Consider the following 22,788-nt stretch of genomic DNA (forward strand, 5'->3'; position numbering starts at 1 on the left):
ATAATGATCAGGCAAAGCTACGGCCCCTACAGCAGAAGTAAGAGAAAGTCAATCTGACATCTGACGGACGATGGGATGAATGTGGTGGTGAAGGTTAGTGAATTTTAATAAATTTGAATGATCAAAGATAACAATACCTAAGATTTTACATGGTATATTTTGGCCATCGTAGAAAACAAGTAGGAAATTCAGGAGGCAACATAGTGTGTGTGCTTTTAAAAAAAAATTAATTGTATTAATTTTTTTATTTTAAATAAATTGTTTTAGGTTGACAAAGAAACTATTATAAATGTCACACTACTGCTAATATATGTATCTGTATACATTTGGCGACAATATACCGCAGTTAATATTGTTTACGTGATGACGAGCTGGTCAGGTGTGCTTTTACGATAATGATTTGATATTTGGGTTCCAGAAGAGTGTTAAATAACTTGTAATGTTGAATTGTTTGTGATGAGAATATTCAACATAGAACATTTTTTAAAATATCTATTGCATATTAATCAATTTAAGGTATATCTCAATTAAAATCCTGCCAGCTTGAACTGTCATTTATTTTTTCAAAACAAGGTTTTGAGATCTTGAAAAGAAGTTTTCCTGGCATCTCTCAGACTCAAGGTAAGCAAACATTGGACTAATAGCTTGCTGAAATTTATTGCCCTCTTTACATCTAAGATGCCTCTTATCCCTGTCACACAATATGTTTGCCAAATGGATTGAGATTAATAATAGATTAATGACTCTGGCACTTTTTGCTCCATCAGTACTTTTTGTGCTAGGCTTTGTATTTTTTTGCATTTATATAATGTGACCCTGGACCACAAATCCAGTCGTAAGTGTCAATGTTTCGAAATTGAGATTCATACATCATCTGAAAGCTGAATAAATAAGATTTCCATTGATGTATGTAATATTTGTTAGGATAGGACAATATTTGGCCGAGATACAACTAGCCTATTTGAAAATCTGGAATCTGAGGGTGCAAAAAAATCTAAATACTGAGAAAATCGCCTTTAAAGTTGTCCAAATGAAGTTCTTAGCAATGCATATTACAAATCAAAAATGAAGTTTTGATATATTTATGGTTGGAAATTTACAAAATATCTTTATGGAACATGGTCTTTACTTAATATCCTAATGATTTTTGGCATAAAAGAAAAATCTATAATTTTGACCCATACAATGTATTTTTGGCTATTGCTACAAATATCCCCAAGCGACTTAAGACTGGTTTTGTGCTCCAGGGTCACATGTTATTATTTGCTTTGTGCATATCAAATGTATAACTCTAAAATTAATATATCCATCCATAAAAGTAGTCATATTGGTCACAAAACAAGAAAAGTAAGAGAGTGTTCACATTATGGACTGTTAATTCCATAATATATCAACATGTCAAGTGATCAATTAGCTTTCTCCCTCCACAGTATTTTACCATTAGTATTTAAAATATGCCACAGACTATAGCACATCTCTTTTCTTTGCTTCCTGTGTTTGAATATTTAATGACATAGTTAAGAGTTCAAATGCTCTGGCATTTTTTCACTCTTTTTTCACATCTTTACACTTATTCCTTGTTGTAGCGAATACAGTGAGAGGAGTTTGAAAAGATGGATTGTGACCATGAGGATGAAAATGGTGGCCGGTTACCAGCTGGATCAAAATCCAGCTTTCGTGATGATGAGCTGCAAAACAGTTCAGCTCTTAGTACATCAGCTTTTCAACACACTGGTAAGACTTTTCTGGTCTCATTTAATACTTCTGTATAGAGGAAAAGAGCAACTAATAGAGTGGTTTGTTTATTTAACAGAGTCGTCTGATGTAAAAGACCTGGAATCTACTAGAACATGTCTTAAGGATAGTGAACTATCACCGACTGATGAACTTTCTGTGAAGGAAAACTCATGTCTTATTTCTCCTCCGAGCAAATCAAAACCGTTAGCATTTGGTGAATATCCAACACACTACTGTTCATTTTTTAAGCTAACATCCATATAACTTTATTATTGTCTCCTTTTTTTACAGATGTGCATATCAAAGAAGTAAAAGCAGATGTGAAAAAGCCATTTCAGAATGTCCTAAACCCTCCCGATGCTTTTCCTGTCTGTGTTCAACTACCCACAAACCATCTTAAAAAGTCACATATCACTGATTATAAAGCAACACACCGCCATCGCAAAATCAGCCGGTCCTCCACCTCCACATTGAGTCGTTTGAGCCTGAAAGCTCCTGTTGAAGGTAAGCAACACTTCAAATTACATTTGACTCAATGAAATGAGGGATTCAGTTTTTTATGACATCTTATGCATTATAGATGCTGAAATCCTCACTAGCACGACTGACAACAGCTTTCCCTCTTCCTGTCATCTTTTATCATACTGATGAGGATAAATTGATGAGGATGCACAACAAACATTTTTGGTGTGGTGCTGATTAGTAGGATAAAGGCCCCTTAAATTTATACAAAACAGGATAGCAGTTTTATGATGGACCACACTGTCAGCAAAGCTGTTTTATTTGTGATTACCACATCAATATTTTGTCAGTGATTCAGCCATTCATGGGATATGCTGGGTTCAATACAAGTTAAGCTCAGTCGACAGCACTTGTGTCATAATGTTGTTGATTACCACAAAACTTTGTCATTTTGACTCGCCCCTCCTTTTCTTTAAAAAAACCTCTGGTTTACAGTGAGGCATTTACAATGGAAGTGAATGAGGCCAATCACTGTTTTAATAGTATAGCAACAAGACATCAGCAATGATTTTACTGTGAAAAACAGTTTCTAACCTTTTCTGTGTAAAGTAACATTCAATTTTACAACTTTTTTTATTAAACTTTTTTTGTTGCCACGACAATGTAATGCTTAAAACAACTGAAAAAAAATTATGATTTAAAGGAACACTCCACTATTTTTGAAAATAGGCACATTTTCCAACTCCCCTAGAGTTTAAAAAGTTGAGTTTTACCGTTTTCGAATCCATTCAGCCGATATCCGGGTCTGGCGGTAGCACTTTTAGCTGTAGCTTAGCATAGATCATTGAATCTGATTAGACCGTTAGCATCTCGCTCAAAAATGACCAAAGAGTTTCTATATTTTTCCTATTTAAAACTTGACTCTTCTGTAGTTACATCGTGTACTAAGACCGACGGAAAATGAAAAGTTGCGATTTTCTATCTAGTTCCTAGCCATATCGGCCTAGAGAATCGCAACTTTTCATTTTCCGTCGGTCTTACGATGTAACTACAGAAGAGTCAAGTTTTAAATAGGAAAAATATAGAAACCTTTTGGTCAAAAACTCAACTGTTTAACTCTAGGGGAGTGTTCCTTTAAAGGAATAGTTCACCCTAAAATTTTAATATACTTATATTGTAAATGCATGACCATGATGCTTTCTTTAAAAAAAACAAAAAACAGATATAAGTTTAAATTAATCTTGTGGTAATCAACATTATGCCACAAATGTCAATTGATCTTATCTTTTTGTATTGAATGCAGAATATGCATTTAATCTTAAATAAATTCTTTGCTTTTTTCTTGCACTTCTAGATCTGTGTGCATCCTTTCTGTTGGCGTGTTTGTTCTGCAAGTTTTGGGATTGCGTGCTGGCCGTCGGTGATGGATGTCAGTACTGCGTGGCCTCTATCTGTTCATCCTTCTGCTCTAACGCATGCTGTTGTGACCCTTCCTCTCTGGAGGACTGTATAGATTTTTGCCCATGTTGCAGCTGCACTGAATTCATGGAGGCTTGTGGCTGTAGTTGTGGAGAAAACACCTTTGACTGCTCTATTTGCGATATCTGTCAACAGACAACTGAGTGTCTGGAACTAGGCATGGAACTCTCTCAGCTTCTGTTTCACTAGCTGCTCATGACATCTCACACTCATTTATATACTGATCATGACAATCACATAAAGCTGGAATGGAATGTACCAAATGTAATGTGCTGATTTCACAAGCATGTACATCTGCTGGTTGATCATGGCTGTGATACTGCAAGGCTGCATTTGATACTGCATTCGAGGGAAAAAAGCATATGCCATTTACGTCACCTGAACCAGAATATATTGAAATATTACGTTTTTGTTTAACTCGTTGCAATTTGAGAGTCAATACTTGGTCAAATTAAATTGTCAAAGGTAGAATTCTTATTTACTTTGAAAATCATCTTTTACATTTTTTACGTTCATTAACTTCTTAAATTTTAGTTTACATTGTTATGAAGATAAATTGCTTTTATTGGCTAACTGTGTGTGATGCAATGATTCATGATATGATGCATCTTATATTCTGTTCTTGAATTAAAAATATAAAACAGCTGTCTTTATCTTTTAAAGCTCCTTTGTGTGAAATGGATGTAAGTCAATACATAAGTACTAGATTTGTTTACCTAGAACAGATCACTTGCACATCAAATCTAGCACTTTAAATTAATTTTGAGATGATACTGGAGGTAAATATGCAAATGGAAACTCTAAAAAAGAGAAACATTTGAAAGTCAAGCAATCTAATGAGATTTATTCTCATCAGTTTATTTTAGCCAATTAAAGGCCGCCAACACACAGGGATTCTAATTAAAATACATTTTCTCTCAATTATAAATTAAGTGCTTTGAAAAACCTTGTTTACAAAAAAAGAACACCACCTTCCTTTTAATTGAGTACAGATGTAATGAAAGTAAAGGCAATGACACACACCAGCAGCAGAACAATAACTGGCAATTTAGTTTTAATGAGTGGAAATATGTCCTAAGACACACTAATGCTTATTTCTAAGGACTGTACTGTCAGCACTCGAAACAATAAAACAATATTATTGCTGTGTGACTTCAAATAATTAAATCACTTCAAACGTCCATGCCTGTGATAGAAAAAAGCGATATTGCATAATCACATTCAAGTTCTTAAATACATTTTACAAGTTTGCATTTAGCTTTAAATCATATTGTTTTATATATTATACATTCATTTGAATTGCTGCAGAATTAATAGAGAACAACTTTTAAACCTTTGAAGATTTGTATTCATTTAGTTACAAACCAAACAAATGACTTTTGTTCCTTTACGCTAAAGGCACAGTTTGATCAGAGATGAAACTTCATTTGGCTTTCACAGGCAGTAGTCTTAATGTCATATTTCTGAGCACAATACAGATGTGCAAGTTTACTGTCGGAACATTTATCTTCGCTGGTAAGCGTGTATTTAGCTGCATCTAACAAAATGCTGATTTAGATGTACTGGTTAAAAAAAGCACTTTAGGCAGAGGTAGCTTGTAAAATTCTATACCTGAAAAGCTATTTGTGCATGACATTTATGTGGCTTGTTTCCTTCTACACATCGTAAAAATCTGTAACACTTTAGGCAAAATTCATTAACATAAGGTATCATGAACTAACAATGAACAACAATTTCAACAACATATATTAATCTAGGTTAAATGTTAATTTATAAATATACTACTGTACATTGTTACTATACATTGTCCATAATTACTTTTTATTTATACATTTTTAGAATGCATTACAATATATTATTTTAAAATGTATTAGTATATGTAGAAATTAACTTCTAGTAAAACTAGAAATAATTTGAAGTTTTTTCATGATACCTGATGTATTCAGTAATGCTAATGAATTTGTACGAATTTTACCTTATAGTAAATTGTTACCAAAAATCATGTATGAGCACCTGCACCATCACATATTTGTTTAGCAATGTAACATTGAAGAAAGTCAAATGAACTAAACATAAAAGGAAGTGTTGTAAACTAACAAATAAAATGTAGAAATTTCCAACCAGTTAGTAGTAAATACGCAAGTACTTGGGTGAAAGTAAAACAAGCAAAGAATGCTAAAAAATAGAATTTTCTGATATATGCAGTAAATATTGCTTGAACATTTTCAACATAATATGAAAAATGAGTTCATGCTATTATACAACTCCAAAACATCCCTTTGGTGCGACTACTCACGCCACACTCCAAAATCATAATATATATGTGCACGTGCATGCTCTGAGTGCAGAGTCTAAAACATTAATATACGTCACATGATCTACCCTTACAGCAACACAGCTATGCATAGACAGGATAAAATGTCCTAAATTGTAGCTACAAAAAGGCTTAATGTTTTGGGTGCGTTTCAAATTTGGGATAAACTTTTGGGTTCACTGACTGTCTACAAAACTGTGTAATACTATAGTACATTTTTTTAATGAACTATTTTATGGAGATATGACAGCACAACACATGGAGTGTTTCTAAAACGGATAGTCCACCAAAAAAATGGACATTTCAGAACACAAAAGAAGATATTTTAAAGACAATTGGTAACCAATCAGTTTTGGTAACCACTGTCTTCAAAACTGAGACATATCTCAAAATATCTTCTTTCAAGTTCCACAGAAGAAAGTAAGTCATGCATGTTTGGAAAGACATGAGCATGAGTAAATGATGACAGCATTTTCATTTTTGGGTGAGCTATCTCCTTAAAAACATCCCATGGCTTCCCACACGAGGAAAAGCACAGAAACATACATATAGTAGTCAGTTCGGTCACAAGTCATCCTCCATGGTCACACTACTCCTGCGGCTGCTGGTCTTGGAGGCTCCAGGGGACATCGGGGAGAAGAGTGGATCTGAAGACCTGACGGTGGGCATCGTGCAGCCGTCATCCATCAGAATGTCACTAAAACCCACGTCAGGGTAAAGATCAGAGGCCGTAGGGTCGTCCAGCTCCGCAAAGCTAAACGTATCCAGATCGAGAGGGCCGCTTACTGCTGCAGCAGCCGGAGTGCTGGAGGAAGGTATTGTGAGGAAGGGAGAAGGGGAAGTCTGTGTCATGACTCCATCTATGCTAAGGTGGCTCTGAGATTGGCCTTCCCCAGAGCCAGGCTGCATGGAATGGTTTCCTTGTAGTAGCTGTTGCTGAAGGAAGGAAGCGTCTGCACTCAGGCCTGGAGACATAGTGGTGGAGAAGCCATGATGATGAGCTTGCATCTCTAATGCCTGTGTGCAACAAACAGCAGGGGGTGTTAGAGTCCATATTTTTTCAGGATATCACAGTGTTCAGTTTTCTAGACAACTGTTTTAATGTTCACATTTATGTTGATGGCATGTTCATGTTGTATAATGGAGGAAGTGACGTGTTAAATGGGATCGATAAAGGATGATGTGTTTTTGGGTACGGACAGAAAAGCGAACATCCTTGTTTGGACTTTGTGTTGTAATACAGAATGACAGTCGATCACATACCTGTATGTGGAGCAGCAGAGCCTGGTTGGATTGCTCCAGTTTCTTCTGCCTCATCTCAATCTCTTTGGCCCTCTGTTGCTCTTTCTGAAGCTTTCTAATATAATCAACAGAAGCCTTCAAAATGGTTCCCTTGTTCCAACGCATTTCCCTGTCATTTTAACCAGACAAGATGTAAATATTATGCAAAAACAGTAATATTGTGAAATATTACAATTTAAAATAATGAAATATGATTACAATTTAAAATAACAATTTACTTCTTTTTTTATTATTTTTTATTTTAAGTATTTTAAAATGTATCATTGGTGAAAACAGTTGTGTTGCTTAATACTTTTTGTGGAAACCGTGACTCATTTTTTCAGGACTCTTGGATTAATAGAATTTTTAAAAGAATAGCATTTATTTGTATTTTATCAATCTTTTGTAACATTAAAAATGTCTTTGCTGTCACTTTTGATCAATTTAATGCATGCTTGCTGAATAAAAGTTTTTATTTATTTTCAAGAAAAAAAAATTATTGACCCAAACTTTTGAACGGTTTTGAACTTTTGTCAATTTTAAAACAAAATAGCAGTGGTTCAAGTGCTGCTGACATGCCATTCAATAAAAAAAAAAAGAGAATTAAATCAATAAGAGTCTGATCACAGCCTTCAAAACGAATTTGAAGCATAAGCCATAAAATCAGCCAAGAGTGTCCAAAACATTTCACAAGTATTGTATATTTTTGTGAAATGATGTGTGGTTTCTCTAAAAAAGTTCTTCAAAAGGAAATAAACTTACGGATCATTGGATTTGGGTATCATAGCCCCTAATTCCTTTATTCGGTCATTGATGTTGAATCTCCTCCGCCTTTCAACTGCAAAAAGCAAAACATTTATTGAGGCTAAGCCGTGTAATGACAATACGCAAGCAATATACTACTGGAGCCTGTGTCTTTTGAACTCACTGAGATTGTGATTATCTTTCTTTTGCCTCTCCTTCACGAAGGCTCTGGTATCTACGTCTGAAAATAAACAGCTATTGTGACTACCACACAATATTGTAGATACATAAACACAACAAACAACTGAAACAAATGAAATACAGAAGATGGGCTGAGTAAATCATTACCAGTTAATTCCCTTTTAATATTAGTCAGATCTGCTGGACAAGAATTGCTGACGGCGATGGTGGGGGTCACCATGCCAGGACTGTTGTAGACATCCAGAAGGTTGCCTGGTAGCTAAGACAATAACAGAGAAATTGAATCAAAAATCTTCAAAACATCAAACTGCACCAGGAAAGATCACAGTAATATGTGACCCTGGACCACAAAACCTTAAGTCACTGGGATATATTTGTAGCATACAAAAATACATTGTATGGGTCAAAATGATTGATTTTTCTTTTATGCAAAGAATCATTAGGATATTAAGTAAAGATCAAGTTCCATGAAGATATTTTGTAAATTTCCTACTGTAAATATATTAAAACTTAATTTTTGATTAGTAATATGCATTGCGAAGAACTTCATTTGGACAACTTTAAAGGCGATTTTCTCAATATTTTGATGTTTTTGCACCCTCAGATTCTCAAATAGTTGTATCTCTGCCAAATATTATCCTATCCTAACAAACCATACATCAGTGGAAAGCTTATTTATTCAGCTTTCAGAAGGTGTATAAATCTCAATTTTGAAAAATTGACCCTTATGACTGCTTTTGTGGTCCAGGGTCACATATGGTGATCACATCAGCCTAAAATATATAGTTTAAAATCAAATATCACTTTACCATCAAGTATACTACTGTTCAAGCACCTGGCTATAAATGAACTCCACGAACACTGACATGTGCTATAATCAACTGATGCAAAATCTTGTCATTTAAGTATGCAAAGTAAATGTGTTAGAATTCAATGGTTGACTATATTATTACATGCAATTAAATTACTGAATTGTTCATAACATTCATACAGAGAAAAAAAAACTTGCAGACAAGTTACTATAATAACATTATTATTATTAATTAAAATAACTATGTAATTTCATTCTAATATAAATATTCCATATTTATACATTACAATGAAATATATAATATATATATATATAACAACATTATTTTAATCTGAAACTGCAGCGATTCAAGATGGATTTCTTTAAGAATCAAGGCCAATAAATTAAAGAATGAGATTTTACCTTTTTTTCTTTTCATGCTCCCGCAATAAAACTAAAATCCTCATTTTATGTCACTTCACTTTTACTCTTTCCTCCAGAAAAAAAAAACTAAAGTAAAATCCTTCTTTCTTTCTATCCCGTGCCATTCCCCAGCAAGCTCTGCACACTCTGTTCACAGTCCTTTTTGTGCCCTCCCTGATGATTCCTGCCTGGCAGGTGTTAGTGAAGTGTTAGAAGTGAATGTTTATGTAGTTTGCTGAGGTGTATCCCCATTTATCACCTCCCTGGTAAGTGCAATGGTTAGCCTTCACTCTTAAGAGGGGTGGGGACATTTCAGGAAATGATCTCTCTGTAGCTTTCAAAATGGTTTGTGGTGGTTTACCACAAATATAGCTGGGGAACATTGCCGTAATGTTATGGATGTGTTCATCAATAATGAAGATGATCGCTCAGCTTACCGTGTTTGGGAGTTGCAGGCCAGAATCTATCAGTGACATGATGTCATCATTGAAGCTGGATTCAAGGCTGATGATGTCGTCGATTACATCATCCATCTGATCATTAAATGTTGAGAGTTAAGATCATTGAATGTTGAGTGTTGCATATCTAATCACATGATTAAATAAACTGGGTTATAAACATGTATTTAGGGAACCAATGAACTGTGTTCTTAACAAGAAAACTGTCAAGTGTGTGTTTTATGGGCGATCTAAAGCAGAAGTGCTGTATGGTGTGAAAGAGAGGTCCAAATATAATTAAGCTGCTGGTGTGGTATTTTGCAGTACAATGTAACACAAAGCTAGTGAGGGGGCAAGCAGAACAGGGAAAGGTAAGCGTGTTCGCCTACAAAAATAAGGTTCCATTTTTTTAACATTAGTTAAGAATTTTAGTTAAGTTAGTCAGTTACTTATTTACTAATACATTATTAAAATCAAAAGTTGTACCTGTTGAAATTTAATGGACCTGAGCTAACTTGAACTAACAAAGAACAGTTGTATTTTAATTACCTAAAGTTGACAAAGATTAATAAATACTGCAACAAATATATTGCTCATTGTTAGTTAATGTATTAACAAACGTTAAATAATGAGACTTTATTGTAAAGTGTTACTGCTGTTAGGAAGAATATTAATGTATATTTGAGCAGAAATAATTAGAAAAAGAGGGAAAAAGTGGAAAAGACTTCTTTAGTATAAATCAGTAACCATAAAACAAATTAGTGTTTCTAAGCTGGTGGGCAGATGTTTTTATAGGTTTGCAGACAGTGGTAAAAATGCAAAATGAACAATAAATTCCAACTATACAACATATAATTGTGCATTTTAAGATCGTAAAATAGGTTTAGCAACTTTAAGGGAGGGGGAAAACGCTTCGTTTTTGTTTTATTTTAAAGACATTTTTGTTTATTGTTGTATGATAAACAATTATGATGCTGTGTTGGGTCGTTATTTAATATCCAATATAAAAATGTAAAAAAAAAAAATGCTACTTTCAATTTATGTTTACACAAACAGGCACGTTTACACGAATGATGATAACTATAACAATAACCAGAAAGTTTTAATAATTATTGGAATTCATAGTCCACAAAACAACTATAACAATAACACCACAGAGGAATATAGTTTTTAGAACAGTTTTTTCCAGTTGGTGAACAATAAAATCATTGACAGCCAATCAGAATCCTTTTGGCGTTAAAGAGTTCAAGCATTAAAATTGGCAGATGACATAACTGCAGTAGAATGTTATTGGACACCAATACAGTTATCTTGATAGTTATCATTCATGGTGTGAACTGGCCTTTAAGAAGCTCCTACATTTGAATGAGATGATCAGCACACAGTGTATTTTTTAAGATGTGTATTACCTCTTCTTTGTTGGAGCCCAGGTTAAGATGTGCCATTGGGCTGTTGGGAGCACTGCTTGCAGAGAGGCCCCTCTCCGGAGCGGAGTTTGACTGCAGAACGGGGGATAAACCGAGAGTTTGTGTGGCAACTTTATTTCCTAGTGTGGTGGACAAGTACTGCTTCACTTGCTGCCTCTGAGCCTGCTGGATGTGGTATTTAGTTGGGTTTTCAAGATGAGTTTGCACCTACAGCAAAGTGAAAACACTGGATCAATGGCCATGCAAAAACAGTGACATTTCATACTCTACGCATTACGTTGTTGTCCACGTAGTAGTTATCATGAAGGAAATTCTGTCACTTTCAATTAAAAAGGGGACTCGCACTTGTTAAGTCTACATTGGATGAATGTGACATGAAACTAAAATTACACTTTCGTGGAGCTGTCTACAATGAAGGCTCTCATTGCAACTGTCTGACGCGTTTAAAAATATATCATAGATAATGTATTTATTAACCTTTATTTAACCAGGCAAGTCAGAATAAGCAACAGCCTGGCATATCATATCATATCAATAAAACTATTTAGCATTTTTCTAAAATAGCATCTGCAAAAGTCCAAATATTTTATATAAATGATTTTCTTCAATTTTTTTTTACATAATTATATATATATATATATATAAATAATATATATTTTTTTCATTTTTGGTTTTAGTTATTTTAGTACTTCAGCTTAAAATTATTTTATTTCCCTTAGTTGCCGAGGCAACATTTCTAATTTTATAATCTAATTTTAGTTTAGGTTAAGTTTCCAATATTTCAATATCCAATATTTACATTTTATTTCAGTTAATGGAAATTGTTAATAGTTTTAGTTTACAATAACAAAATGGGTATTTAAATATTTATATTTATATAACTTCCAATAAGTTTATTTTACAATGTTTATTTTCATTTTTGTTTTATAAACTTTCAGCTGATTGTATCATGGCTACTAGACATGTAGAGAGAGTGTCAAGCAAAGAAACTTTTTAAAGGCTCATAAGAAGGTCCAAACCCACCTTCAGAACCTCCACCGGTACTTGAGCTGGAGAAGGCCTGGCAGCCATTGGTGGCACCGTGACGGAGATGGCGGGCGTGGATTCTAAAGGGCGGAGCTGAGCAACAGAAGCCTGCTGCTGCGCCTCCCTCCTCTCCTGCTCCTGTGCCTGCTCCCGCATCAGCTGTTGCCGTAGCAACACTCGGGATGACATGGCTACGCTGGTTCCACAGGTCAAGTATGGGAAGAATTAACAAGCTGCAGTGGTGAAAGCATCAAGAAAGTTGTCAATAGTACTAGAGGCAGCATAAAAGGAAATTATGGAAATGGTCACTTCTCCCTTTGTACAATGAAGGGTTAAGAAACAGGGACATTCATCACACTCAGAAAGTTGCATTCAAAGAGAAATGTAATACTGTACCAAAGCTCGATCAGCAAACAGATTCAGTTCTCAAACTATATATGAATAGAAATTATATCAACAGTACTTGTATATATAATTAAATTAACACACAAATCACAAGTAGCATACTTAAATTGCAACTGTGCATTTTCAAAAACTATAAAAACTACCCAACAAGCGATATATTCAAAAATACAATAAAACGTGTACGACCAAAATCCACTTTAAACTTAAGATCGGAATACGCATCATGTCATATGATTGAAATAGAGCTCATGGGGAAGTACAGAATTTACCAGATGACAGCTAAACAAATTTCCCTTTAAATACCAACAAATCACCCGGAACACTAATTTGAATGCATTTCTGTTACAATGTTTATTTTCATTTTTGTTTTATAAACTTTTGGGTCTTTTTTTAAACTTTCAGCTGATTGTATCATGGCTACTAGACATGTAGAGAGAGTGTCAAGCAAAGAAACTTTTTAAAGGCTCATAAGAAGGTCCAAACCCACCTTCAGAACCTCCACCGGTACTTGAGCTGGAGAAGGCCTGGCAGCCATTGGTGGCACCGTGACGGAGATGGCGGGAGTGGATTCTAAAGGGCGGAGCTGAGCAACAGAAGCCTGCTGCTGCGCCTCCCTCCTCTCCTGCTCCTGTGCCTGCTCCCGCATCAGCTGTTGCCGTAGCAACACTCGGGATGACATGGCTACGCTGGTTCCACAGGTCAAGTATGGGAAGAATTAACAAGCTGCAGTGGTGAAAGCATCAAGAAAGTTGTCAATAGTACTAGAGGCAGCATAAAAGGAAATTATGGAAATGGTCACTTCTCCCTTTGTACAATGAAGGGTTAAGAAACAGGGACATTCATCACACTCAGAAAGTTGCATTCAAAGAGAAATGTAATACTGTACCAAAGCTCGATCAGCAAACAGATTCAGTTCTCAAACTATATATGAATAGAAATTATATCAACAGTACTTGTATATATAATTAAATTAACACACAAATCACAAGTAGCATACTTAAATTGCAACTGTGCATTTTCAAAAACTATAAAAACTACCCAACAAGCGATATATTCAAAAATACAATAAAACGTGTACGACCAAAATCCACTTTAAACTTAAGATCGGAATACGCATCATGTCATATGATTGAAATAGAGCTCATGGGGAAGTACAGAATTTACCAGATGACAGCTAAACAAATTTCCCTTTAAATACCAACAAATCACCCGGAACACTAATTTGAATGCATTTCTGGAGCTATAAACAAACAAAAACACTTCAATCACGATTGTGCAGTTAGATATGCTACTGTAGCTGAGGAGTTGTGTAATAGTTCGCTACACTGTCGGGATTAACCGAACTATTTCAAGTTGGAGAAGTTCGTTAATTTAAACCAAATTAACTTGTGTATTCATTATTTACAACATTAAGCAAATGTAACTGCATATGACCATCTCTATGGCGCATTTAACAAACCCGGAATAAGTTCGTTGTTTTTGACAGCATCCAGCTGTTAACGCTAAGCTAACAAGCTAGCTAGTTAACATGTCAACCAACGTCAAACTGACACGTTGCCTGTATTTAACTTAATTTTCTTTCACGCAGAATTATTCTGAGATTAACACGGCTCACACATAGGTGTCAGCTCAACAAGAGGTCGAAATTAAGTTGTTTTGAATTACCTGGTTGGTGTTAGCAGAAGTAAAGCGAGTTTGCTAGAAGAATCGCCATTACTCGCATGAGGATTTCCTTGTTTTGGATGTGACAGACTGAGCCCATCTCTCCTCATCACACTCATGCCCTTCCTCTTTCACATGTAAAGTTTTCTGTCATTGTTAGCTAAAACTAAAACTATTAAAAAGTTAGGTAATTGAAATACAGCTGAAATAAAGTAAAAATATTATAAGAAAATTAATCTTTGAAAATTAGAACGGTTGCACTTATAACTGAAAAAATCTAATATGACAAATTAAAAATCACATCAAAATTACTAAAACTTACAACGAAAATGAAAATATTAAGATAAAAGCTATTTATAAATACTATGAGAGAGAGAGAGAGAGAGAGAGAGAGAGAGACAGACAGACAGACAGCACCAGTCATTGGTTGGACACACCTACTTAACTACTATTCTTAAACATGAAAAATTGTAATAAAGTAAAAATTCCGAAATGACTACATGAAAGTATGGGGAAAATATTGTGGCAAAAAAACAAAAAAATCAGTCAAATCAAAACTATTTTATGTGACTAAATTACAGGCTACTCTTCCTTGATAATCTGGTTTAACTAGTTCCTATAAAAGTAAATAAATGTTTGTTTGTTCTTAAAATTCATAAATAACAGATTTAAATGTAAATGTTTTTACATTGGTGACGACGATGGCAAACTGTCAACAAAACATTTCAAACCATCATAGTTGAATAGCTCAAGTCAAGTTTTAAACAGATTTTTTTTTAAATGGTTGAAAGATGGTACGAGTTTCTCTGGTACAAGGAGCTGTACAGTAAAAGAAAACCTGCAGGTGATTTATGAGTAGAAAGCAGGTCAATAAATAGCCACAGAAATCTAGTGGTGTCATTCTTTTCAATCAGAGAAAAGATTCTTTATTTGCATATTTTATAGATCATTTAAATATCTTGGTCTAATGCTCGCCGCATCAGCTGTCAAACAAGGAGAAATTCAAAGCTGATGTAAGAGAATCTGAAAGTTTGTCTATGAAAGAAGAAAGGAGAAGATATGTTAGAATACATAGTTTTTTAAGCAGTGTATTTGGCATGTACTATATGTAAAAAACAAACTGTATCCAAAATAAATGTTTAATGGCAAGCATGTTGAAGATTACCTGATAGGCTGTCAATTCATTAAATGATAAGCAGTTTTGCCACAAGGCAGTTTTTGTTTTGGCAGTTTATTCAGTGTAGGGAAGTCTTTACTCCATTTGCATCCATTAAAAAAAAAACAGCCTCTGGTCTTCTTTTTTTGCTAACCTTGGAGGCTTGCTTTAAATTGGCTTTGGAGTCAGGAAAAACAATGTTGGTCTTACCAGCTCTTTTTTGCTGCTTCTTTCTCTTTTTGTTGGCAGCCAGGAGAGCCTGGCCTTTCAGGAGTGGGTCAACATCCAGGATGTCTTTTAGGTCTACTGGCTTTGGGCCTACAGCTTCAATTGCAGTACTGCTTTTTGTCTTGGGAACCTTTAGCTCAACGGTCATTGGTCCGAACTTAATGGAAGAAATATAATTGAAAATCAAAAATTAGATTTGAGTCTTAAAACGCACTATAACAAATTACCATCAAACTAACCTATGCGCACTGAACGACTAATTGTAGGTGGGTGTAAAATTATCTTGAATTAAGAACTGAAATGCATAATACCTCTGGGTACTCATCTGCATCCATTGATTCAACCGTGTCTTGAAGTTCAAGGTCCTCTGATGGGTCATCCATTTGCTGTTCTGCTAGCTCTTCTACTTGACCTTGTGTCAATCCTGACGTAGCCATACAGAACCCCATCTGTGCATCAGATGCACCACATTCTAAATGGTACAAAAATAAAATGGCATAAGTGTGTGGAGGTAATGCGTGGTTACAAAACCTTTGGAAATGTCATGGAATTTTCACTGATAGTATAGACAGGGTTACCAGCCAGCGCCTCCAGATTGCCCTTCTCCAGTTCATCCCAGTCAAAAGCTTTGCCCATCTCAGCAACAATCTCAACTGACATGCGTGGGCAGTGTGTGTGTCTCAGGAGGATGTGTAAAGTAGCTAATACGACCCCTTTGAAACACAGAGAAAGATTTCAGAATGAACTTTACAGTAGTCGTCTGTTTTTGACCAACCAGCAACAGCTAAAGTAGCAATTAAATTACATCAAATTAAAGTCTAAAACTGAATCTTTTTCGGCCCTAAAAACACTAGGAAATGCAATTATATGCTTTTTAATTTTATGTCTTTATGAACTTTTTGAAGCTTGAAAATCGTGGACTTGCAATAAACAGACAAAATTATGGGAGAATATTAAAATCTTCAACAGTTCCAAAGATGGACAAAATAGGTTTGGAACGACTTGAGGGTGAGTAAATGACAATTTTCACTTAATTTAACATTTTATTTTGTGCATTCAGTTTTTCTAACCTTTTATGCCATTCTTTCTTCTGTGAAACACATAAGATATTTTGAAAAACATCTGTGTTTATCCATGAAATCCATAGTCATGGGGTCCAAACTTGTTTTGCACATCTTTGTATGTGAAAAAACAGGTGAAACATTCTTCAAAATATCATTATTTTTTGTTTTGCAGAAAAAACTAAGTCATGGGGGTTTGGAACAACAAAGGAATTTTCATTTTTGTGTAAAGTATCACCCTTAAAGATCAACAGGTAACTGACGTTAAGGTCAACGGGACTATAACCTCACCCTGTCCAATCCATAAGAACACTCTTGGCAGCTTTGTCAGAGTCAGGTAGTCCTCCTTTCCTCAGCTTGCCTTGACGACGGGCAAGTAAGGCTAGGAACTCATGTGCTGTCTGGAAGTCTGGAATTTCATAATGATCCATAATCTACACAAGAAAGATTACAAACAACTAATCTCAATTGTTTGTAATACTATGACTACCCATTCAATTAAAGCTCCTGAAATATGAGTTGCTACCTGTGCTTTATTGCAGCGCCTCAATATGGCTTCAACAGGTGGAATTGGGTCCATCAGCTGTTCAATCTTGACACAGTTCCGAAGGATCATGGCAGCATCACTGGTCGAGGTTGCCATGACAATACCAGGGCAATCTAAAAGTTTGATGTGCTTATCTAGATGGACTTCCTGTAAACACCTGAAAAACAGATTGATTTTAGTGAAAGAGCAGAAGGTTTTAATTAGAAAAAAAAAGACTTTAATTTTATGGAAAATATCAACATACTTAGTAACTCCAGGTGTAGCGCCAACATTACATGCACGAGAACGCTTCAAGCTGTTAATTAAACTGCTTTTCCCCACATTCGGAAAACCTGAAACATTTAAGCGGGGTAATGTGATTCCAAAAAGACGGGTGTCTGTTGCTAATTTGCTCATTATGGAATTAGCTACATGTAACAAAATAATAATAATAATAATAACTTAGCAGTCATATCTCAACTGTTGTATGAAACTTACCAACCACTCCTACACTTATGGCAGTTTTTATATCTTGGTTACGGCAGTAGTTTCCCAAAAGATTCATTAAACAATCCGCACCGATACATGCACTGCTTTCAAGCAGCTCTTGAGTAGCCTGGGTCACAGGCACACGACTCCGTTTCTGTAATCGTCACACAGAAAAATATTACTGTAACTTTGTGATTTTTTCATTAACAGTCCACAGTAAAAAATAAATAAAAATAAGGTACACTGATTTGTTGAAATAATGAAATTTTTGTTCTGCTGCTGAGTGGACGATTTGAAAGCCACAGTAGGAAACTCATTGCGAAGATACTTAATCCATTTTTCCACAATTTCTTTGGACACCAAATCTGTAGTGATCAATGTAGAGATTTTTATTTTATGCATTTCTGTCTGCTGCACCTTGAAGTTATAAATGCTAAAAAGCAAGTACTGTCTTACCAATTTTATTGAGAACAAGGACAATTTTCTTGTTGGTTCCACTTTGGACAACAGCCTGTTCAACCTGTAGACAGCGGCAGCCTAAGGGGTCTCTTGCATCCAGAACCTCTAAAATAACATCTGCTGCTTCTATTACCTGATATAAAAAGAATCAAAAAAGTAAACCGTCATTAAGAATTGGCCATTAGATGTGCATGTTCAATGTGAAGTATAAAGGGTTATCAAAACAGATCAGTACAGGAAACAGTACCTTTTTAAATTCTCTGCAGTATGCTTTTCTTGAGTTCTCAGTCTCAAACTTGACATGCTTTTCCAGGTTTTGCATTTGAATTTCCTGCACCATTGCAAAATAAATAAAAAAAAATAGAGGGTTAAGACAAAGGTGCAACTCTACAATAGGAAGATTTATAGGGGTGGATCATTTATATTCCCTCACGGTAGTTGCACAAAATCGTGACATGGATAAACTATAAAATGTAATTTGCAAACATTTCAGGCTGTTCTACTGTATATCCATTTACAAAGAAACACCACTTCTGAATTGGCCGAACAACCATGCATTAGAAAAAAAAAGTGTGTATAACATACTGTACACTACTGTTAAAAAAAAAAATGTACGGGGGTGGGGGGCAGGGGGATAATTAATCAATTCATTTATTCATCAAGGATGTGATAAATTGATTAAAAAAAGGTAACAGTAAAGATATGTATAATGTTACAAAAGTTTTCAAATAAATGCTGTTCTTTTTTCTATTTGGCCTTTTTTTCTTTATTTTCTATTCATCAAAGAATCCTGAAAAAATATAACCCGCTTTCCACAAAATGTTTTCAACATTCACAATAATAAGAAATTTCATAAAAATATATAAATATATATATTATTGACCCCACATTTTTTAAATGTACTGTATTTTAAAACACATTACATGTATTCTATTCTATTTTGTTCTGTTCTATATTCTAGAGAAAACCTAATACTTTGTCATAGTAAAATGTCATAGACACCAACCCTCTGTTCAAACTCTCTCTGCCGTAATTGGATGTCTTTCTGAAAACTGTCCAGACTTCTCCGTTTCATCATTTCCTTCTCTCTTGACAACCTCTGCCTCTCCTGTTGCTCCTCCAACTAGAAAACAGTTGACAAAAATTGCACACCAGCATTTTTTATATAAAGCTCTTCAATTAGTCATATAAATAAAGGTAAAATCATACAGTCGTGGTCAGAATTATTGGCCCCCTTGGTAAATATGATCAAAGGAGGTTGTGAAAATAAATCTGCATTGTTAATCATTTTTAAAAAATTCACAAATATCTAACCTTTCATTGAACTAAAACAATTGAAAATGTGGAAAAATCTCATTATGAAATAAATGTTTTTCTCAAATACACGTTGGACACAATTATTGGTACCCCTAGAAATTCTTATGAGTAAAATATCTGTGAAGTATATTCCCATTCATATTTACAATTTTGAGCACTCCAGGGTGATTATGAACATGAAATTATCCAGCCATGGCATCCTGTTTCACAGGAATATAAATCCATCACAATGAGAAAAACCAAAGAATATATTTCTGATGTGCAGCAAAAGATAATTAAGCTTCACAAATTGTGACTTTAAGAAAAGAGCTAGAGCAGTGAAAATTCCCATTTCCACCATCAGGGGAATAATTAAGAATTTCCAATCAACAGAAAATGTTACAAATCTGCCTGGAAGAAGACGTGTGTCTATATCGTCCTAATGCACGGTGAGGAGGAGAGTTTGAGTGGCTAAAGACTCTCCAAGGACCACAGCTGGAGAATTGCAGAAAATAGTTTCAAGGTCAAAAAAAATAAAAAAAAATAAAAAATCAAACAGCACCTACACAACATGTTGTTTGGGAGGGTTTCAAGGGAAGAAAAAAAAAATCAAGAAAAGAAAATGCTCTCATCCAAAAACAACCCCCAGCATATTCTCTTGTCAGACACGACTGGAACTTCAAATGGTAACGATAAAAGGTACCCCATGTGTACAATGAAATATACTGCTGTATTTTTTATGCTGTGGGCCTATATTTCTGCTGGAGGTTCTGGACATCTTGTTTAGATACATGGCATCTTTGATTCTATCAAATACCAACAGATAAAAAAATCTAAAAATGACTGACTCTGTTAGAAATCTTATAATGGGCCATGTTTGGATCTTCCAACCGGACAATAATCCAAAAACAAAACTTAAAAACAACACAAAAATGGGTCACTGGGCACAAAACCAAACATCTGCTATGGCAATTCCAGTCCTCTGACCTGAACCCTATAGAAAATGAGTGTGGTGAACTGAAGAGAAGCATCATCATGGAGCTGGGAATCTGAAGGATCTGGAGAGATTCTGGATGAAGGAATTGTCTCTGATCTCTTGTCAGGTGTTCTCTAACCTCATCAGGCATTATAGGATAACTCAGTTATTAGTTATACTCAGTTATTATCAGTTAACGGAGTTAACTCATAATAACTCAGAGCTGTTATTATGCCAAATGGAGGTTTCAAAAAGCATCGAATAAAAGGGTGCTGTTAATTGTGTCCATTGTGTATTAAAGAAAAAACATTTGTCAATGATAAATCTGCAATCCTCATAAATATGGCAAAGAATGGCAAATCTAGGCAAAGAGTGGAGCTCTGAAGCAGCTCAAATATAAGACTTGATTTGTTTACCTTTCTGTCATACAACATAACTTCCATAATAGTGTTGTTTCGTAGTTTTGATTATTTAAAATGTGTCCAAATATTTGACTGGTAGTGTTTCTTGTTCTGATACATTTAGACATACAGTAAGTAAGACGGTCATATTCACTTCAATTGAACTAAAAGAAACATTGATTTGACAGTAAGTTAGCATGTAGGCTAAACTACGCACCTTTTTACCGCAAAAACCCAGCCGTTTCGCTCTCTTTTGCTCTGTAACACGGTAAAAGTAATTAAATAAGAATGACCATTACGTCAGGAGACTTTTTAATGCTCTGTATGTAAAAAAAAAAAGAAAAAGACACAGACGTACATATACTCACTTGCTTTGGACATGGCTGCACGTGTGAATGCTTTAAAGTGTGAAGGCTGCACGCACCGAACTCCATTTATTTCTTTTTCAAAATAAAAGTCTAAATGAAACAGCAGCGTCCTGTGGCTTGAAACCCATTGAAAAACTGTACAGTGGCACAACGCTGCCACATACAGTGGAGATCAAAATTTATAAATACTTGATTTTTTTTCTGAAATATTGTTAATCTTCATTGCTCAAAATTTGAAGGAATATTAGCTGTAGGTATACCACTGTTCTACTAACATGTTTGACAAAATATCCAAGGCATTTCAACAAAAACCTTTATTTTGTGGAAAACACAGTGATCAGAATTAGAGAACAGAAACCACTGTAGCACGAAAGATGATTACAACTACAATTTTGGAGGGTTACAGCTGTCAGAATTCAGTAGGAATTGTAGAGGCCCCTGCTTTGAGTGACTTCTGCACATCTGCAGCCACAGGACATCACTAGTATCTCACACTGTGCTGGTGTGATCTTGGTTCACTCTTCTTCCACTCTCTTCCATAGTTAAAAGTATTTTCCAGAGATTTTCAGTTGGGTTTAGATCAGGACTCTGGGCCGGCCATTTCATTATTTCAGTGTTTTTCAAGGAACTGCTTTACCCGTTTCTCAGTGTGACGGTGGCATTGTCTTGCATGAAAATTGCAGGCTGAATGGTAGATGCTTGCAGGGAAGGAACTGCATGTTGCTGAAGGAGGTTCAGATAAATATTTGCATTCAACTTGCTCTCATTACTAAAGTGAACTTTAGACCAGTTCTCCTCTCTCCACACAACATGCTCCTCAGCAAAGGTGAGCCTAGCCTTTTGATTCTTTCTTCTAATGAGAGGCTTGGTCACTGCAGAGTGCGCTTTCAGTCGGACTTCTCTTAAACGTGCCAAGACAGTTCCTTACCCTGTTCAGCACTGAACTGGCGAGCAATTTCATCTGCAGTGTTGAACTGATTCCCCATTCAGAGTCTCCACATTATCCTGTCTTCTCAGGCATTTGTCTTACGTGGACGACCAGCCTTTTGGGGGATTTGAATGAATTAGTGTCGGCATAAAGCTGCAATATTCAAGAAATCACTGATTTGGAATGACCTGCTTCTCTTGCAGTGGCTGAAAGGGTCATCCCTTTGGCCTTTATCTGGACAACCTCCTGTCGCAGGGTTTAAATTAGAGGAATGCTGCCAGTTAAATGGGGTTTGTCATATATTTAAGGAAATTATAGATAAATAGTATCTGTGTTTTCTAATTTTGATCAGAGTTCTTTTTCAAATATCTAATTTAAGATTGTTATATATACTGTGGTTCAGAATACAATTAATTTATGAAATATCCTTAAAAAACTGCCCTTCTACTCCTGTTAGGATAACTTCAAATAGGACTGAGCAGTGACCTTGAAATTTAGGAAATAGCAGGTTG

At 35.2% G+C, this 22,788-nt stretch overlaps 3 protein-coding genes across 4 annotated transcripts; 1 reads left to right on the plus strand and 2 right to left on the minus strand.

The window, feature by feature from the left end:
- The first annotated feature begins 3 nt into the window (after nt 1-3).
- Nucleotides 4-4,060, plus strand: LOC107598863 (uncharacterized). Its single transcript, XM_016290339.1, has 6 exons — nt 4-93; nt 574-621; nt 1,587-1,734; nt 1,814-1,951; nt 2,029-2,241; nt 3,554-4,060. The coding sequence occupies exons 3-6, from the start codon at nt 1,614-1,616 to the stop codon at nt 3,865-3,867; spliced, it is 786 nt and encodes a 261-aa protein (XP_016145825.1). The 5' UTR covers nt 4-93; nt 574-621; nt 1,587-1,613; the 3' UTR covers nt 3,868-4,060.
- Nucleotides 4,061-6,423: 2,363 nt separating this feature from the next.
- Nucleotides 6,424-14,582, minus strand: LOC107598722 (transcription factor E3-like). Of its 2 annotated transcripts, XM_016290238.1 has the most exons (9): nt 14,392-14,582; nt 13,214-13,449; nt 11,278-11,502; nt 9,869-9,964; nt 8,366-8,477; nt 8,202-8,258; nt 8,036-8,111; nt 7,256-7,403; nt 6,424-7,009 (listed from the first exon to the last, which is right to left on the minus strand). In XM_016290238.1, exons 2-9 carry the CDS (start codon nt 13,403-13,405, stop codon nt 6,557-6,559), a joined length of 1,359 nt encoding a protein of 452 aa, XP_016145724.1. In that variant the 5' UTR covers nt 13,406-13,449; nt 14,392-14,582; the 3' UTR covers nt 6,424-6,556. The 2 variants fall into 2 exon arrangements, with proteins under 2 accessions (XP_016145724.1, XP_016145656.1); XM_016290170.1 differs by lacking the exons at nt 13,214-13,449; nt 14,392-14,582 and adding an exon at nt 12,319-12,742.
- A 639-nt stretch (nt 14,583-15,221) lies between these two features.
- On the minus strand, nt 15,222-21,402 carry LOC107598630 (guanine nucleotide-binding protein-like 3-like protein). The gene is given in 15 exon segments (XM_016290058.1): nt 15,222-15,423; nt 15,755-15,929; nt 16,084-16,244; nt 16,351-16,424; nt 16,426-16,485; nt 17,125-17,267; nt 17,360-17,537; nt 17,625-17,712; nt 17,858-18,003; nt 18,111-18,213; nt 18,305-18,440; nt 18,555-18,638; nt 19,314-19,430; nt 21,198-21,238; nt 21,349-21,402. Coding segments are annotated over 15 exon segments (1,575 nt in total). The 5' UTR covers nt 21,362-21,402; the 3' UTR covers nt 15,222-15,367.
- Nucleotides 21,403-22,788: the final 1,386 nt, after the last annotated feature.

Source organism: Sinocyclocheilus grahami, unplaced genomic scaffold (assembly GCF_001515645.1).
Source record: "Sinocyclocheilus grahami isolate Dianchi unplaced genomic scaffold, SAMN03320097.WGS_v1.1 scaffold2.1, whole genome shotgun sequence".
NCBI classification, from domain to species: domain Eukaryota; kingdom Metazoa; phylum Chordata; class Actinopteri; order Cypriniformes; family Cyprinidae; genus Sinocyclocheilus; species Sinocyclocheilus grahami.

Bases quoted from the DNA above. Each gene is read 5' to 3' on its own strand.
- LOC107598863 (XM_016290339.1), top strand. From the start codon at position 1,614: ATGGATTGTGACCATGAGGATGAAAATGGTGGCCGGTTACCAGCTGGA. The intron at 1,735-1,813 runs GTAAGACTTTTC...TTTATTTAACAG, and splicing joins ATCAGCTTTTCAACACACTG to AGTCGTCTGATGTAAAAGAC. The intron at 2,242-3,553 runs GTAAGCAACACT...TTGCACTTCTAG, and splicing joins CCTGAAAGCTCCTGTTGAAG to ATCTGTGTGCATCCTTTCTG.
- LOC107598722 (XM_016290238.1), bottom strand. From the start codon at position 13,405: ATGTCATCCCGAGTGTTGCTACGGCAACAGCTGATGCGGGAGCAGGCA. The intron at 11,503-13,213 runs GTGGGTTTGGAC...ACTTTGCTGTAG, and splicing joins TACCGGTGGAGGTTCTGAAG to GTGCAAACTCATCTTGAAAA. The intron at 9,965-11,277 runs GTAATACACATC...TTTAATGATCAG, and splicing joins TGGGCTCCAACAAAGAAGAG to ATGGATGATGTAATCGACGA.